Genomic DNA, 16,999 nt, shown 5'->3' with positions numbered 1-16,999 from the left:
CAAGCCTTCGGGAGCAACTTGGGGTTAAGTATCTTGCCCAAGGACACATCGACTGCCGAAGCCGGGTATCGAACCACCGATCCTCTGATTGGAGAACGCTGATTGGTCCGGTGATTGGCTCGCAGGACATAACGCAATACATGAAGCTGAAGATTGATTTTCGTGTGAAATGTGATTCTTGTGTGATCTCATGACATCCCGAGAATCCTGGCGCCTTTTAAGGTAAGCTCTGTACAGGCACCCCACCTCACTGATATTAAGGGTTATAGAGGGCGGCCGAAGAGTTGGTCATACTTTCACCACATGGTTGGCGGTTCAATCCCCATCTCCTAATGTCTTATTTTGGGGCCTCCTTGAGCAAGAAACTGAACCCCAAGTTTTTCCCTGGCAGCTTTACAGCAGCTTAGGATATATTAATTGCACAGGTAAAATGTAATGTATGTTCCTGTAAGTTTATGACTATTTCAATAAAGTTCACTAAAGTTAACCTTAGTTTTACAAGGAACTTTGGTTTTGCTATGATTTTGGTGGCCCCTGTGGACAAAAGTGGTAGTGTTTCCAAGCACCAGAGTCCCTTTAGAAAACCTCTAATTTTACCGCAGCAGCTGTCCGACTGTCTGCTCCGCTCAGTGCTGGTTCTTGTTCTCCTGTGCCTCCCTTCAGCGGGCCCAGCAATATGGCCTGGGGCTCCAGCATCATGGTGTCCGTGTTGGCTCACAGCGAGGACCGGAGGAGCAGTTATGCGAAGCTCAGCTCTTGGCCGGAGTAGGGGACACTGCTGCAGTGCGTGGAGCTCTCTTCTTCCCTCAGGAGCTTCTTACTGTAGATCGAAGGCTGCAATGAAGCCGGATCTGGGTCTGATTGCTGTTGGCTGGACTCTGCTGAAGGCCTCGCTGGAGTCTGAGCTGAAGGAGTTTCTGGTGATGATTTTATCTGATTTCGAGCAGATTTCGAACCGGTGGCACTGATGACAAGCATTATGAATAACTATATAGAAATAGCCAATCTTCTCGATGATGGTCTCATTTACTGCTGCCGGGACCGTGCTCTCCAGCTCCCACCGGAGCTCTGACTACAGGTGGAAGGCTGCACTTGAGCTGGACCAGCGTCCGTCACTGTCGGAGACCTCACTGAAGGCTGAGCTGAGAGACTTTCCATTGAACCTTCATTAATCTGACCCAGTGGCTCTGATGACACAGTAAGAATGACTGTATAGAAATAGCAAAATCTTCCTGCTGCTGGTCTCCTTTACTTGTGTAGCTCATATAGGGACATATTAAACTTAGAATGTTACGTAACCAGATAAAAGTTCCTTGCAGTAACTTTGAGTAAAGGATCTGTGTAGCTCTTACACCAATCACCTTTGTTGTGGTTCTAAGAAGTGAGAGAGGCAGGCGGCTAAGTTTTAGTGGGCTGAGCCAGTGAACTTTGTGGGCGGAGCCGCAGAACACACAGTTAATCCGGATCTCTCTGACTGGAATACACGCCTCGGCTGCAACAGGATGGAGGAGCCGGAGAAAGGGAGGGACGGAGAAGGTGGAAACGTTGGACTTAGCAAAGAGAATGACCAGGTAGGCTATGTGTGAACAAGGATGACACGTATAGATGTTTCTGTATGTATTTGGCCAGATGGGTGCAGACGAAATGAGAATAATATGAAACTTGTATTTTGTTACAAACGGGGAATGTGATGTCGCTGCTGTGACAGATAAGACCCGTAGGTAGAGATGCCGCAGGCTGCCAGGGCTGGTATGAAGTCCGAGAAGTCTGATTGTGTCTGACTGTCACTGAAAAAAGGAACTCTACGGACATCCCTGCTGTGTTAAACACTGCAATAGATACAATGAAGCGAGAAGTAGCCTCTTTTAAACTCAAAATACAATGATTAATAAATTGAGACCCAAGTTAAGAGAGCAAATCGATTTTAAATCTATTTTCAAAATGTTTAATGCTGTTGATAAAGGTTTGTGGACTTCTGTCTAGTAGGTTGCCATGTTTGCTTGTACTTAAGCAAAACAAGCCTTTGAAAGTGCCCTGCAGCATTTCTTATTATGGAAACATAGACCTGAAGAGAACCAAGACAGGAATGCAATTATAGTTTTTCAGGTGGACAAGTGAAATGTGTGTTGTTTTTTTTAAATTGGGCAACATGTAATGCTGCAAAACAAACTGCACCTACTGTAGTGCAGAGCATGTAATTGTTATCTGCAGGTATGCAGATTGAGCAACATGAAATATTATATTCCCTCACTTTATTAATCTATGGACAATTTAAACATGAAAGAATTAAAACCCGCAAAACACCATAACATTTAGGCAAGAAATAAAATAGTAGAAACTTAAATAAACATATTTAATTCTATAATTCTTTGCATTAAACTAAACTGAACTGGACAATGCTAGGACCATATTGTACATACAATGATAATCTGGTAAAATGCTGTTGCTCTGGTATATAATGTTTATCGACGTCTTGTATCTGTATGACAAAGTTCTTCAAGTATTGAGAACGGCTATACAACGAAGCTACCGTATAGCTTACTGAATTATTACTGAAATATGCATCCCACGCTTTTGAATCTCCTCTCCCCGCTGGTGAATTCCTCCTTACCTCCTTGACCTATTGCAACGTTTTCCCGCGTCAACTGTGAACTCAGTCTAAAGGCCGATTCACATGTTCCACATGTCTGCGAGGGTCCACTTTTGCCTGTGTGATTTAAATGTAAAAAAAGGGTCAAGCCCAAAATTTGTGACTGCATGATGTGTTCCCAACTTTATTACAGTATTGACATATGACAATATGAATTCTCCACAGTATTTTGAAAGGTAAATCAAACAGATAATCTACAGCTTTGAAAAACATTCCACAGCATAAATATGACCGGTAAATATAAGTTCCGTAATTTCATCTTCAGTTATGTTGGAATGGTACAGGTTAAGGTCAACTACTATAAATTCAAATACTTTCATATGTCCATAAGTATTTTTTTTTTAACCATGAATTATTTTTGGTCAATTGACTCATGTTTCACATCTTAATTTTGTGTTGATATCGCACTATCCACCCCCACATCTGGACAATCACTCTAAGTGTGTACATAACATACTCTTCTACATGTACGTGCTAACACTTTACCTACATTTTTCCTCACAATGAACGCTTTCTTCTTCACTGGGCTCTGTAGATCAAGACCAACATAAAACAGAAAGTATGTTTATTGTTTACAGAGTTTATGAATTAATCCTAAACTAACATCATGTGGCATAAAGATATAAATTACACCGCCTGCTACGTTGGATGCCAATGTTGTTCATTTCCCCCAATTTTGGATCAGATTCCCACTGGAACATGTGTTGTGAAGTTTTTGGTGTAAAGGTGGTCATTTAGGTGATATTCACGGTAGATGTGCAGCTAAACTTGACTACAGTGACGTCAAAAAGTAGGTGCAGGGGACGGGAAACAATTACCATCAGAGCCTCTTGGGCATTTGGGGAGGGGGCCTTAAAGAGACAGGCGCTTGTAAACATTTTCTATGTGTACCTTCGAAATAAAAGTATGAACCTGAAAATAAATAACAAGAAACGTGTCCCCTTTAAGTCATTACAATAGTCATGTTTTCATAATTTTTGAGCATTGTTGATTCAATTAAGGAAGGTAGTGAGGATCAGAATCCCTAAAAGTCCCATAGCTGACCCATGCAGAGAGGTTTGTATTGTCTAGACACACAAAGCCGATCTGATCACTTGCACATAACAGTGTGGACAGTCCGTCTTAAATATGTGAAATGGGGAGCAAATCAGATTTGCCTGCTGGCTGAACGCAGCCCTAGTAGTGCATTTAATCACATTACTATCCCTATTTTCATAATTATAATTCTACTGTAATAATTGCTGCTGTTATTATAAGTAGTCTTATTATATGAACCATTTATGTCATATACATTGAATGTGTTGTATCTCTGTTATGCTGTTCATTCTGTACACATGACATCTATTGCATTTTGTCCATCCTGGGAGAAGGATCCCTCTTCTGTCGTCCTCCCATAGGTTTCTTCACAAAATACAAAATAAACTGAATTGAATTGAATTGAATCTGTTCCCTTGCTTTTCTCAGAAATGGATATTTGCAGAAGTAACCTCATACAGTAAGTGTCATTAGGCACACAGGTTGAACCAGTTCTCACTGTTGGCAGATTATTAGGGCCCGGCCCTGACGTAGTCAGGGCGGAGGACCTATTGTTCTTCGATTGTATTTGGCGTCTTTCAACAGGGAAAAGAGGTGCTTGGGATAAACGTACACCCTTGAAATTTTGCAGATCAATCTGACTCAGCGAAAATGGCACGATTTTTGGGGTGTTGGGCTGAGTTTGGAGCGATTGGCTCGATAGCGCCAATTTTTGATTATCCCCAACGCTGCGTTTCACCTAGCTGGGTGAAATTTGGTAGGTTTATGTAACATGATGGGACGTACAAAAAATCCAGTGAGACGTATGCCCTAAACCCAACAGGAAGTCGGCCATTTTGAATTTTATGATGTTTTTTGACCATTTCAAGGTGACGTACTTTAACAAACTCCTCCTAGAGATTTAATCCGATTTACTTCAACGTCGGTCAGTATGATCTTAAGAGCTTTGCAGTCAAAAGTTATCAAAAGATCAAAAAGTTATCGAACTATGTATCCGTGGCGTCGCTTTCAAAAAACACCATTCGCCATGAAACAGGAAGTTGTTATAATTCGGCCGTACATTGTCTAATATGCTCAACATTTTTCATATGTCATGCCATCCTGACCCTGAAGACATCTTTATGTCAATTTAGAATTATAGTAATAGCGCCACCTAGTGGCAACAGTAAGTTACATGTTGTGTACTTACATTGGGCGACTGTGGCTCAGTGGAGAGCAGGGTCGTCTTCCAATAAGAGGATCGGCGGTTCGATCCCTGGCTCCGGCAGTCCATGTTGATGTGTCCTTGGGAAAGACACTTACCCAGAGTTGCTCCCGAAGGCTGTGCCATCGGTGTATGACGGTGAATGATTAGATAGATCCTGATGTGCAGGTGGCACCTTGCATGGTAGCCCCTATCATCAGTGTATGAATGGGTATGACTGGGTGAATGATTAGTAATCTAAAAAGCGCATTGAGTGGTCGGAAGACTAGAAAAGCGCTATACAAGTACAGACCATTTACCATTGTACTGAGCAGGGAGCACTCCTGAGGAGCTTTTTCGAGTCTGTGGTGGCATCAGCCATCTTCTATGGAGTGTAATACACTGTACTAGGGCTGTGTTCAAAAAATCGATCCGCGATCCGATATCGATTCACGCTCAAAAAGCAGATATCGATCCAAAAATGTCTGGATCGATCTTTTCCAGGTGACTAAAGGCACTATTTTCTTTGTGCACAAGGCGCACTATAAAAAGCGAGTGCCCGCTAAACGAAACCGAAACTTAAGCTAGCGAGATGGCTGAAGCGGCACCACTGACATCACCTTCTGGAATGAAGGCTGATGTTTGGCAAAACTGGATTCAGACGTTGAGGACAAAGATTAAAAGCAGTGTGCAAACTGTGTCAGACAGAGGTAAAATATAGTGGCAATACCACGAATCTCCGCAACCATTTATCCAGTGCTAAATCTGCTGCGAGCCAAACAGCACTGGAAAAGGCATTTGGGGTTAAGTTTCCCTCAAATTCTACGCGTGCCTTGAGCATAACCGAGGGTGTCGGAATATTTACTAGCACACTTATAATAAGTTTTCTAATATAGAGGGCCATTTAATTGTAATTTATTTATATTTTATTTGTCATTGTTGTTTAGTTCTGGTCATTGTTTTAATTCTGCCATGGATATGTTACTTAAATTTCAAATAATACTTGGATTTTTGTCTAAAATAAATACTTGATTCTTGACTCTTCTCTCTCTGTGTCCCTCTTACACGTACACAGATACAATCACAAACACATGGAGCTGTTTTGTCTATGGGACAGTATTTATTTGCATTATGTCTGTAAATAGATCGATATCGAATAATCGGATCGAATCGTGGATCGAATCGGATCGTGACCTTATGAATCGGAATCGGATCGATCCAGGAAATTCGGATCGATTCCCAGCCCTACACTGTACAATACTACAATTATTTTGTTTGTGTATATATAATATTTCAGTTATTTTGGATTTTTTACTTTTTTTACTATTTTTTTATATTCTGTGTTAATACTTGTTTTGATCTTGTTTTTTACTATCTCTCTAGTTTGCAAATTTCCCCACTGCGGGACTAATAAAGGATTATCTTATCTTATCTTTATGTCACAACTGCATCCAATTTACGACATTTAAAAGATGTGGTCTACAGTTGTTATAGAACAACATAATGTGTTTTCTGTGTTCACTTTCGCTACATCGTGGATAAAGGAAGTGTTGGAATTTTTGCTGAACATAATTTCCAGCATCACGCTCCCCACACAAGAAAAATACATCAAACTATTGGACGCGGTGTCCGATTGTCGCAGGCTTTTGCGGCCTCTTGAGCACACGTCCCGCCGGTACCCCGACGTGTGCGGAGTGCGAGGGCCATCATCGCTGCTTGCAGCTTTCATTTTTTAATTGAATCTGCTTCAATTTGAAGCATCAACTCCTTTTAAGATTTGAAGGAGTTGGAAACCACGATTTCCACTAAGGTCCGAGGGTGTAACCGGCAGTTTGTGACATTGGAATGCCAGAATCATGCCTCAGCTTGAATCCCTCTTCACTCATTCCTGAGTTTTTCTTCATTCTCTGCTTGGCTTTTATCTTCTGTCTGCTCCTCCAGTACTTCTGTTCTTTTGTTCCAAACAGCCGATACCTCGTCAGCTTCCCTCTGTCTGTTGCTCCCTGTTTGCTGCTGCCTTAAACCACTTAAAACACATGATCGTGAAGTTAACTCAATCCCTGAAAGTAACACACAAAACCATCTCAGTGCCATGGACTGAGGGGTTGAAATAACATCCAAAGCACATCTTTTGAGTCAGGCTTATGTTCAGCTGAGGCTAATATGACGCTTCAGCAGTTTGAGTTTGAGACAAATCGTGTTTGGATCTTTGATCATTTAAAGTTTGACAGTGTTCAAAGATCGTAACTTTGGAAGATCTCCATTTGATTTGCTCACTAAGACTGATGAAGCTTTGCATTGTGTGAACTTTGGAATATATTTTGGCACATAACATGTGGAAGGTGAATATAGGTATATTCATACAGACGATAAGAAAAAATATGGGTTTTTGAACATTAAAGCATGTGAACATGTTCTAGAAACCCAAAATACGAGTATGAACCTGAAAATGAGCATTACATTGGTCTTTTGCTTAACTGTCTGAAGAGGCAAACAATTTGCAGCACACTGTTGTTCTCACTGCTTCTTTACCTGCAGGAAGCTGTAAATTCCCTAATTTTGTTTAACATTGTCCTGAACTGTTATGGTGTTAATGCTACCTGCAACACATACAATGTGATCTTAAACTAGTAATCCTCTAATTTATTCATGATAAGTGGACATGATCCAGGATGAGGCCTTCCTGTTCCTTATGCTTTTTGTTATCTTTTTAGATACACTTTGTTTCACAAAACACTATAGTAAGTGCTTTGTAAAAAAAGCCATGGTTCCGTAGTTTTACTTACTTTTATTTATAGACTATAGAATTTCTAAACAAAATGATCCAAGTACTGCAGTGCATGTCAATGCATTTTCTAAGCCTAGTAACCTAGTTTCCTGTGTGCATGTAAAACACACTGGTCTTAGACACCCCAACAGAAAACAATGCATAAAGAAGGGCATCTAGGAAAAGAGTGTCAGTTACATAATACACTAAAGTAAAAACAGGTGGTTTTGAATTTTAAAGGGTCAGATTCATGGTTGTTATGACATAGAAACCACCCTATTTGTTACCAGGTTATGGAATCTGCTGTGTAGTGTAATAACTATACAAGCTGTTCTCACTGAAAAAATGGCGATCTAGGTTACCTGTGCAGTAGCTTATGACAACCCATATTTACGTTTGTTGTTAGGCTTTGATGTCTAGTGGCCTTAGTAAATATGACGGCACAAAGGAGAAGGTTGGATGAGGTACAAAGAGTGACATAGTCAGTGTAGGGAGGAGGATGTGGTGGAGTACTTAACCACATTACAACCAACACATGTATTTGAACTCACACCCTGATCTTTTCCTAAACCTGACCAAGTCGTTTGGTTGCCTGAAAATAACCAAATATTTTGTTGAATAAACCTTATCAAGCAGTTATGTTTCACAATGTTACCCATGTTTTTAAAACTGCTACCCTTTCACAAGGTTAAATAGAACGGTCCCTTATTAAAAACTGTCTGTTTCACAAAGTTGAATTATATCGGCCTCCACAGCCTTTTGAGATTCTTTGGCAAACGACCAGTTGTTTAGTTATGAGGATGTTTTATAATTATATCAGTAAAGTAAGATATATATATATATGAAGTGATTGAAGAGAGATTTCTCTCTGTTTCCGAGTTTTTGGGAGTTTGCCTGTGAGAAACTTGAAAAACATGTTTGCAGATTTAAAGGCAGCATGACAAAGAAGGCCTGTTGCTCTCCCAAAACTGGTGAAATAACTCAAGTTCAGGTGATGTTCAAAATGCTGGCTGTCAAATTGTTTGTACTTGTAAATCTTTAACTGCACCGACTTATGTTTGTTTTTTGTCAACAATATTTCTTTGTACTTGCGGTTCTAACAAACAGTTTTCCTGCTCACAGAGCTGGATTCCAAAGATCATCAAGAAGCGAGTGTGCTCCACTTTCATTGAGGACTCTTTTAGGTAATTACTCCTTTCTCTGTTCTCTCTAAAATGCAAAAATATTGGATTCATGATGTAAAAGCAGCCTCCAACATCTGGTTCTGAGAAGTAAAGGCAATGCAGAAGTGCCTTAAACTGAAGGCAAAGCTATCATTTACCAGACTACGTTCTGACCCTCACCTATGGCATGAGCTTTGGGTAGTGACCTCAGGCTGCCTCTGCTACCTGGCATCAAATACAGCGGGAAGTAATGGAGATAGTGGGTGTGGTTTTGGGCATGGCTACCTTGTGATTGACAGGCTGCTACCACAATGTTGTCGTGTCTGGGAATTGTCTGTTTATTCCTCTTAGAACTCTTTACCAGTGTGCTTTCAGTTCATTAAAGTTTATTATAACATTTTACATTCAGCACAGTAGATCATATTATCTGTTAAGCTTAGTGCCAGAAATTCAGGAGCTATCTTGGTTTCTAATCTAACTTTTGATTGTCAGCTCAAAAAACAACTTCAGTCTTGTTTTATGATTTTAACATATTGATTCAATGATGTTATCATTTTTACTATTCTCTGACTTGGAGAAAGTAGTTCATTCTGTCTTCTTCTTTAGCATTGACTGTAGAGTTCTGTATAACTTAAAGGCATAAGCCAGGTTTGCTAACTGTAGCAGATAGGAGAAACCATGTAGCCTCAATATTAACCTCTTTGCATTGGCTTCCATTTGATTTGGAATTTATTTAAGGTTTCACTCATTACTTAAAAGCACTCGGTAGTATGGCTCCAGCATGCATTTGTACCCATTTGTACCTTTTACTAAACCTCGAATCTTGCAACAAAACTCTGCTGCAGCCTCTTGATCTAGACTTAAAACAGATTGTGGGTTTGCTTTCCCTCAAACTGGAATAACCTTCCTGTTGAAATTTGATTTACAGAGAGATTAATACCTTATTGTACAAACTGTATCATTACCACAAATGCCGTTTCAAATGACCCATGGCATTTCTGGTTCTATCAACCGCTGAATAACAGGTTTGTGTGGGTTTGTTGGTTTTTGTGTTGTGTGTCAGTAATGGAGCGCTGTGTCAGTGTGGTAGTGTGCGGCGGTTGCATGACTCTGTGGCTACAGGGGACTTCTTTGGAGCAGCTATCGTCACTCAGTGGGACAGCAGGCAGCACTCTTCTGAGTTTCCCACCGATGCCTACGGGGAACTGGAGTTTGCCGGCGCTGGCCGCAGACACAGTCACGTGAGTGAAAGTGCAGAACACACTTTAGATTGTCGGCCATATATAGAAAATATAATGAGGAAGGGGCCAAACAATAGTAATTAAATTGTTTTCAAACAGATGCTTGGAAAGCAAATCAATTCTTCTCGACCAGAAATGGTAAAAATATTATTATTTTTCTTAAACCTTTGTAAACATCTAGTGTTTAAACAAGGATGTGCAATGTATTAGAAATATGCTTAAGCCATATTGTAATTTTTCAAAATTCACTGCAGACCATTAAAAGTGTGCAGTCTGTCTGTCGTTCGTTTGATGGAGTGTTCCCTGTGGTGGCCCTCTGGCCATATAGATTTAATTCCCATGTACATTGAAGTCGGATAAACGGTATGAATGATGGTAAAATTTCTTCTGAATCATTGGAAATTATTTGATAAATTTCATTCCTTTTTGTGTCTAGTTTCTGCGGCTGTCAGGTGACACATCACCTCAGATCATCTACACCTTGATGACGACACACTGGGGCCTGCCCTTACCCAACTTGGTGGTGTCAGTGGTGGGGGGTGAAGGCCTTGAGAAGATCAAAACATGGGTGAAAGATGTCCTGAGAAACGGGCTGGTTAGAGCTGCACAGAGCACAGGTAAGAACCAATAGTTAGGGTCAATAGATATATACACATATGTGTGTGTGTATGTATGTGTGTGTTTAGTTACTGAAAAGCTAATTTTATGTGTACCACCTCACTTCTTTTCTCGCTACTCTTCCCCAGGGGCTTGGATCCTGACCGGGGGTCTGAGAGAAGGCGTGGCCCGCTGTGTGGGTGAGGCGGTGAGGGACCACGGGGCCGCGGCTCCAGCTGTCTCCAAGAAGAAAGTGATTGCTGTGGGGCTGGCACCCTGGGGCCTGGTACACAACAGGCAGCAGCTTGTCAATGCCCAGGTACTCCTCATGCAGTATGCATACCATGAGATTATACTGAGATAGTCCACTATACAGCCTGCAGCTTCAGATTTCACTCAGAAATTCAAATACATAAAAGAAAAAATATTTTTGCCTCAAAGTTTCACATATACTTTTCTCATGTCAAATGTATAGACATTTTTGTTTCCTGTTATTTTATAACCCACAGTAAAAGAGACACACACACCACTAATTGCTTGTGGTGATTTTAATGTGCTCTAACTGAATAGATGTAATGCTAATTTGAAGAATTAGCCTTTTAGAAGGCAAATTCTACAAATTATGGACTGGTGTGTTTGACATTTGCTTGTGTTGCAGCACAAATATTTCCTTTTCAAAGGACAATATTAGATTATTTTCACATCAGTCACTACTTGTGGGAATCGTAAAGTAAGAGTAAGTAATCCAGAACAAGCCCATAAGCAGCTGGTACAATCTCTTCAAAAGGATGCTTGAGTTAGTCATGAAGATTTGGTTAATACAGACTTCATGTTTCCTACTTCTTCTAAGTCTTTTGTGTGGAATCAAGGAGGTGTGTTGGTCATACCAGCATACCACATTATCTAATGAGAGGTTCACATACTTCCTCCAAATGTGTTGAGTGCAGATAAGGCCCGGTATCGCATGCTAGAAAAGAAACGGAGGATTAAACAAATGACATGAGTTTTGAAATTTATCTTATTTGGAGACATAATAAAGAAGTGTCATTTTCACAATCTTAAGGAAATTGGCTAAAGGTCTTCAATCTTGAAACACAGACTTGATGGAGACTTTTGAGTGATGATGTTTCAGTGAGAGCACACTTTGTGAAAATTGTGAAGTAGAGAGGAGGGTTAATGGATCATCATCTCTGGAAATATACCCTACAATACCCCGTCTGTCTCCGTCGTCAATCACTTTAAGCAGTAGTGTTGACGGATGGTGGAAGGTGAAGAAAGAAAGAAGGGAAGAACGAATGGTGATGATGGCTTGGTAAGCTGTTGTTAAACACCAGTGATGGACAGCAGAGGGGTGGCAGAGAAGATTCCAACTCTCTCGCGCATTTTAACTTTTGTGTTGTCTGTTTGAAGGGGAGTTTCCCTGCTCGATACTACGTCCAAAACACATCGCACGACTCCTGCTGCCTGGACAACAACTGTCAGGCTTTCCTCCTGGTAGACGATGGTAGTGTTGGCCGCCGGGGGGGAGAGACGGCCTTTCGTGGAAGTCTGGAGGACTACATTTCCCATCAGCGCACTGGCATTTGGGGTGAGACAGACACATTCAGTCTGTTAAACGCAGCCCCTTTCAAACATGGACCTTGTTATATTGCTGTAATGTGTAATTATACAGTAGAGTGCTATGAACTATATTACTCAGTAACCGCAATGCCGAAGACATTACAATATGAAAGTCATGTTTTGGCTTTCAGATATTTATATTCTACTCACATAGTTTTGAAATACTTTGCTGGATTTTGCTGCTGGACCCTCAAACATAATATCTTGAATTGCCATGAAGTTGAAAGAGTGAGGTGCATGTCTGACAGGGACTTATGAGAAAATAATGTGGGCTGACTGTGTTAAGTACTTGCCTGCCCTCTACTGGTTAAAGTAATAGTTGTAGAGTGAGTCACACTACACTCCAAACCAAGTGTCAAAAATGCCCTTCACAAGTTAATGACTGTTAGATAGCCTATGCTGGATATCGTGCATTGTGTGTGCCCGTTTTGTGCCCAGCAAACCTACCCTTGATAGATAAAGGGCATAATCAAAGGGATCTGAAATGCTGAGAGGTTGAAGACACTATCAACCCAACTCATGATGAGAACATTTAGTACGCTTTTGGAGAGGCTGTCTCATGTAATGTCTCTGTGGAGAAGCTGTCTATTTATTCTAACTCATTATCTTGGACCAATAACAGGTAGTGGCAGTATTGAAATCCCAGTGCTGTGCATGCTCATCTCAGGAGACGCCAATATGCTGGAGGTGAGGAAACTGTCATATACATACTCACTCTACACACACACACGCACACACTATACTAGATTTTGGGATTTTACCAAAAATATTGTCAAGGAGATTTTATTAGTACTAAGCCTTACGGCTGTACCAGACACTAACAGGACACAACATTTGCTGGACATCTTTGGCGCCCAACAACAACAAAAAGGAGGCGGCCTTACCTTACCCTGGACAGTGCAGCCATCCTGGTCCAGTCCTCTTCTCCCACTGCACTGAACTGCACTGAACTCGATGTTGGTTTCAGTTTATTTATGCTAGCATTCATCAGAGTCAGAGTCCAAAGAGTTACTGGCTGTAAGCAACGACGGCTAAGCCAGCAGCAACGGCGGCTAAGCCAGCACAATGTTCAGATCCATGTTGAGACAATCCTTCCATCATAGATCTGCTCTGAATTTTTTATTTAGCACCTTTTAAGACCACATGAAAAACTGAGTTTCAAAATAAAAAAAAGATTCATAAATTTAGAATGCTTGCATTGTGAATACAACATGAAAATACATTTCATCAATATTTAGCTTAAAGTTTTCCTTTTTTTGTTGTTGACATTTTCAGAAATTCTAATTGATGACAAAATTCACACTATTTGCTTGAATTGAACATTTTCTGTCATTTATATTGTGTACCTATATTCCCTGACTCAGAGATTAGATGTCTCTCTGAGGAAACCTACGCCCTGGCTGGTTCTAGCTGGTTCTGGTCCTGCTGCAGACTTTATCAGTGAGCTGCTGGACAATCTCTCCTCTGTTTTCCTCAGTACCACCTCTCCTCAGGCAGAGGGGGAGGCTGCTGAGGGTCTCAGGGCAGAGCTCCGTGACAAGGTCCGTGACAAGGTTCAGAGACACTTCCCAGCTGAAGCTGAGCTGGAGAAACTGGTGGATAGAGTGAGTCAGACCGCTCTAATAATTCTAATGTTTATGGTAGAATTGAATGTCATAATGCCAACCACTTTTCAGATCATCCATTACTGTTATATTTGATCTGACCAGACTCTGTGTGGTTAACTTAAAGTTTGAGATGTATGAAATTATTTTTTTGCTCACTTTCACTACCTCTCTGTTTCTAGGCTCTGAGTATTTATCAGAACAGAGAGTTCATCACTGTTTTCCACGGAGAACAGGAGGGTTCTGATGATTTTGATACAGTTCTCCTCAAAGCCCTTGTTAGAGGTAAGTAAATAAGTGTATTTATATAGCACTGTAAAAGAGCAGAATGTCACAAAATGCTTTGAGACATGTTGATATCATGTGGCTGCAAAATATCTCTCATGCCTCTAATGTATACAGCTGTCTGACCTTGCTGAACTTTATAAGTGATCACAAGTAGCTTCAATTAAGTTCTGAACTTGATGGGGAGCCAATTTAGAGACATTAAGCTGTCATGCAACCTTTTAGATGACCTGGACAATACGTTTTGCTAAGACAAATTATTTCCTTAAATTTGGACAGTAGATTACAAAACATACATCAGCCCAGGGGCAATTTTCTTTCTTCTGCTCTCAACATTTTTGACATCATTATTTTTAACTACCCCCCCTCAACCACACTAAGACAATTAAAGACCCTAAAAACACTGTCCAATTTTATTCATCCAGTCTCCATTTTTGTACAGCACATGTAAATGTTGGTGTGTGTGTGTGTGTGTGTGTGTGTGTGTGTGTGTGTGTGTGTGTGTGTGTGTGTGTGTGTGTGTGTGTGTGTGTGTGTGTGTGTGTGTGTGTGTGTGTGTGTGTGTGTGTGTGTGTGTGTGTGTGTGTGTTGTGTGTGTGTGTCTGTTAAGCTAGTAAACGTGTGTCCAGTGAAGCCAGTGAGTACACTGAGGAGCTGAAACTAGCTGTGGCCTGGAACCGAGTGGACATCGCCAAAACTGAGCTCTTTAATGGAGATATACAGTGGAAGGTCAGAGTCAAACTTATGACAAATACATTACAAATACATTATACACATGGCATTAACAAGGTTTGGAATATCACAAAGTACAAGAAGAATGTAAAAAGTCTAAAGCCTCACTGGTATTTGGAGCCATTAGATTCCTCTTTCCTGCTCGGTAAATCCCTTCTAAACTAATAAGTACTCCTCCTAAAGTTAAGTTAACTCACTTTGATGTGTAAAATCGGTGCTTCTTCCAAATGTTGCAACAAAGTTATCAAATGCTCAATATAGCTAATTATGCTTTTCTTCTGGTCACCTTCATGATCACACATGTTGATCAGTGTAACAAACAGCTTAGTTGATCTTAGTTTGGCAGTGCCTTCATTTCTCTTTCACTCAATGCATTGCAAAAGTACAAAACCCAGGAAGAGGTTACATAGAATTGTTTTTCTGCATGCTTCAGTCGCATAATGCTGATTAGGTGATTTATATTTTAAGTATGAGGACCTTGAAGACTCCATGACCGATGCTCTGATCAACAACAAGCCCCAGTTTGTGCGTCTCTTCTGTGAAAATGGACTGAATATTCTGGACTACCTGACATACCGCCGCTTGGAAAGCTTGTACTGCTCGCTGTCGGACAGCTCACTGGCCTACATTCTGCTCCAGAGGTATCTGAGCGAGAGGCAGGGCCTGGCTGGATCCCTGCCCAACCTGGATGGAGCTGAGACTGTGCCTCTGAAGAGTCTGCAGAGTGCACTTACTGGACCCGCTTCAGCAATGGAGCTCAACCTGTATGAGGTGAGGAAGAATAAGTGAGGATGGGGAAAGGAGTTGCAAGAAGGAACCTGGTAAATAGCAAGTTAATTATACTGTTAGGGGTGGACAATGATGATAGTCTTTGTATCATATTGATGATTACTGTGCAATGATTGTGATGAGGCTGCTAGTGGTAAATACTTTTATTGTTTTTCTTTTACTTTATTTAAATGACATGTTAAACTGTAGGAGCACACCATCCAGTGCTTTTTTAGTCATAATTCTGCTGTTACACAAGGTTACACGCTTACTACAGGGGTGTGCCACGAAATTCAGTTTTGTAGTCCCATTTTGCTACATAAGCAAAACACATTCAAAACGCAAAACTATATTACATGATGGAGGGAGGAGGATAATTTAGGAGTCTCACAGCAGGCACCTCTTGTCACCAATATCACTGAAGCTTGGGAGATAGGTATTCATGCCCTCGCCCTCGCCACCTTAAGTGTTCCTCCCTCTGAAGATTATCTGAGGGAGCTGCATGCATGCTGGAGGGACACCAAGGCTATCTCCCATTTTACCTTGGATGGCCAAACCCTGGCAGCCATGCAGGATGCAGCAGAGTTTCGCCTTGACCATATGCCAGCCATCGAGCCGACTTTTGCTTCCCTCATAGTTTTCCCTGAAGAGACTCTGAGGCCTGATGCCAGGTGCCCTCGACCCCAATATCGGGTCACAGATGACCTGCTTTCCAGGGCTTATGACACAGCATCGCGCATGGGCCATATTAGCAACTCTCTCTCTCACCTCATGCTTGCCCTCTCAGCTTCTCTGCAGCAGGCTACTTTTGACGCTTCCTCTACCAGCCTCAGTGATGCTTCATTGCAGGTGTTTGCGCTCATGTCAAGGGAACTTGGGCATATGATGTTCACTCTGGTTCAGACTTGGCCATCGTTTGTTTATCCCAGCAGCATATCAGCTACTGGATAGCTCATGCTTCAGACCCCTGGGTGGTTTCTACCCTAACCCAGGGGTACAAGCTTCAGTTACGACTCCAGCCCCCAGCCTTCAGCCTGGTCAAAATTACCATCATCACACATGCAAAAGCCCTAGCCCTAAGCCAGGAGTTAGCAGCGCTCCGGGCCAAGGGCAAACGAGATGGGGGATCCCCGTCACAGCCCGGGGGCAGAGAGGCAGTCCTGGATCTGAGGGTACTCAACAAGTTTTTCCTTGTACAGGGCATGAAAATACTGCCGTACCTGGACGATTGGCCGATTTGTCTGCCATCCAGGCTTCAGGCGGCACAGGACACTGCTTGCCTTCTCTCTCACGTGGCCCAGCTGGGTCTCAGGTTGAACATGGAGAAGAGCTCTCTGAACACCTCTCAGAGCCT

The 16,999-nt window shown here is 41.6% G+C and overlaps 1 protein-coding gene across 1 annotated transcript in view; it reads left to right on the top strand.

Moving 5' to 3' along the window:
• Positions 1-1,495: 1,495 nt before the first annotated feature.
• The window catches only part of trpm4a (transient receptor potential cation channel, subfamily M, member 4a), a 36,076-nt gene continuing 20,572 nt past the window's right edge, over positions 1,496-16,999 (top strand). The window contains exons 1-11 of the mRNA XM_054607571.1: positions 1,496-1,571; positions 8,758-8,819; positions 9,862-10,039; positions 10,476-10,656; positions 10,786-10,955; positions 12,047-12,224; positions 12,879-12,943; positions 13,621-13,860; positions 14,043-14,145; positions 14,756-14,874; positions 15,346-15,648. Of these exons, the coding sequence (XP_054463546.1) occupies positions 1,503-1,571; positions 8,758-8,819; positions 9,862-10,039; positions 10,476-10,656; positions 10,786-10,955; positions 12,047-12,224; positions 12,879-12,943; positions 13,621-13,860; positions 14,043-14,145; positions 14,756-14,874; positions 15,346-15,648 (1,668 nt within the window). The 5' untranslated portion in view covers positions 1,496-1,502. The remainder of the gene's footprint in view (positions 1,572-8,757; positions 8,820-9,861; positions 10,040-10,475; positions 10,657-10,785; positions 10,956-12,046; positions 12,225-12,878; positions 12,944-13,620; positions 13,861-14,042; positions 14,146-14,755; positions 14,875-15,345; positions 15,649-16,999) is intronic.

Source organism: Anoplopoma fimbria, chromosome 11 (genome assembly GCF_027596085.1).
Source record: "Anoplopoma fimbria isolate UVic2021 breed Golden Eagle Sablefish chromosome 11, Afim_UVic_2022, whole genome shotgun sequence".
Classification (NCBI taxonomy): domain Eukaryota; kingdom Metazoa; phylum Chordata; class Actinopteri; order Perciformes; family Anoplopomatidae; genus Anoplopoma; species Anoplopoma fimbria.
The sequence above is the reverse complement of the archived record's forward strand: the minus strand, read 5'-3'. Positions and strand labels throughout refer to the sequence as shown.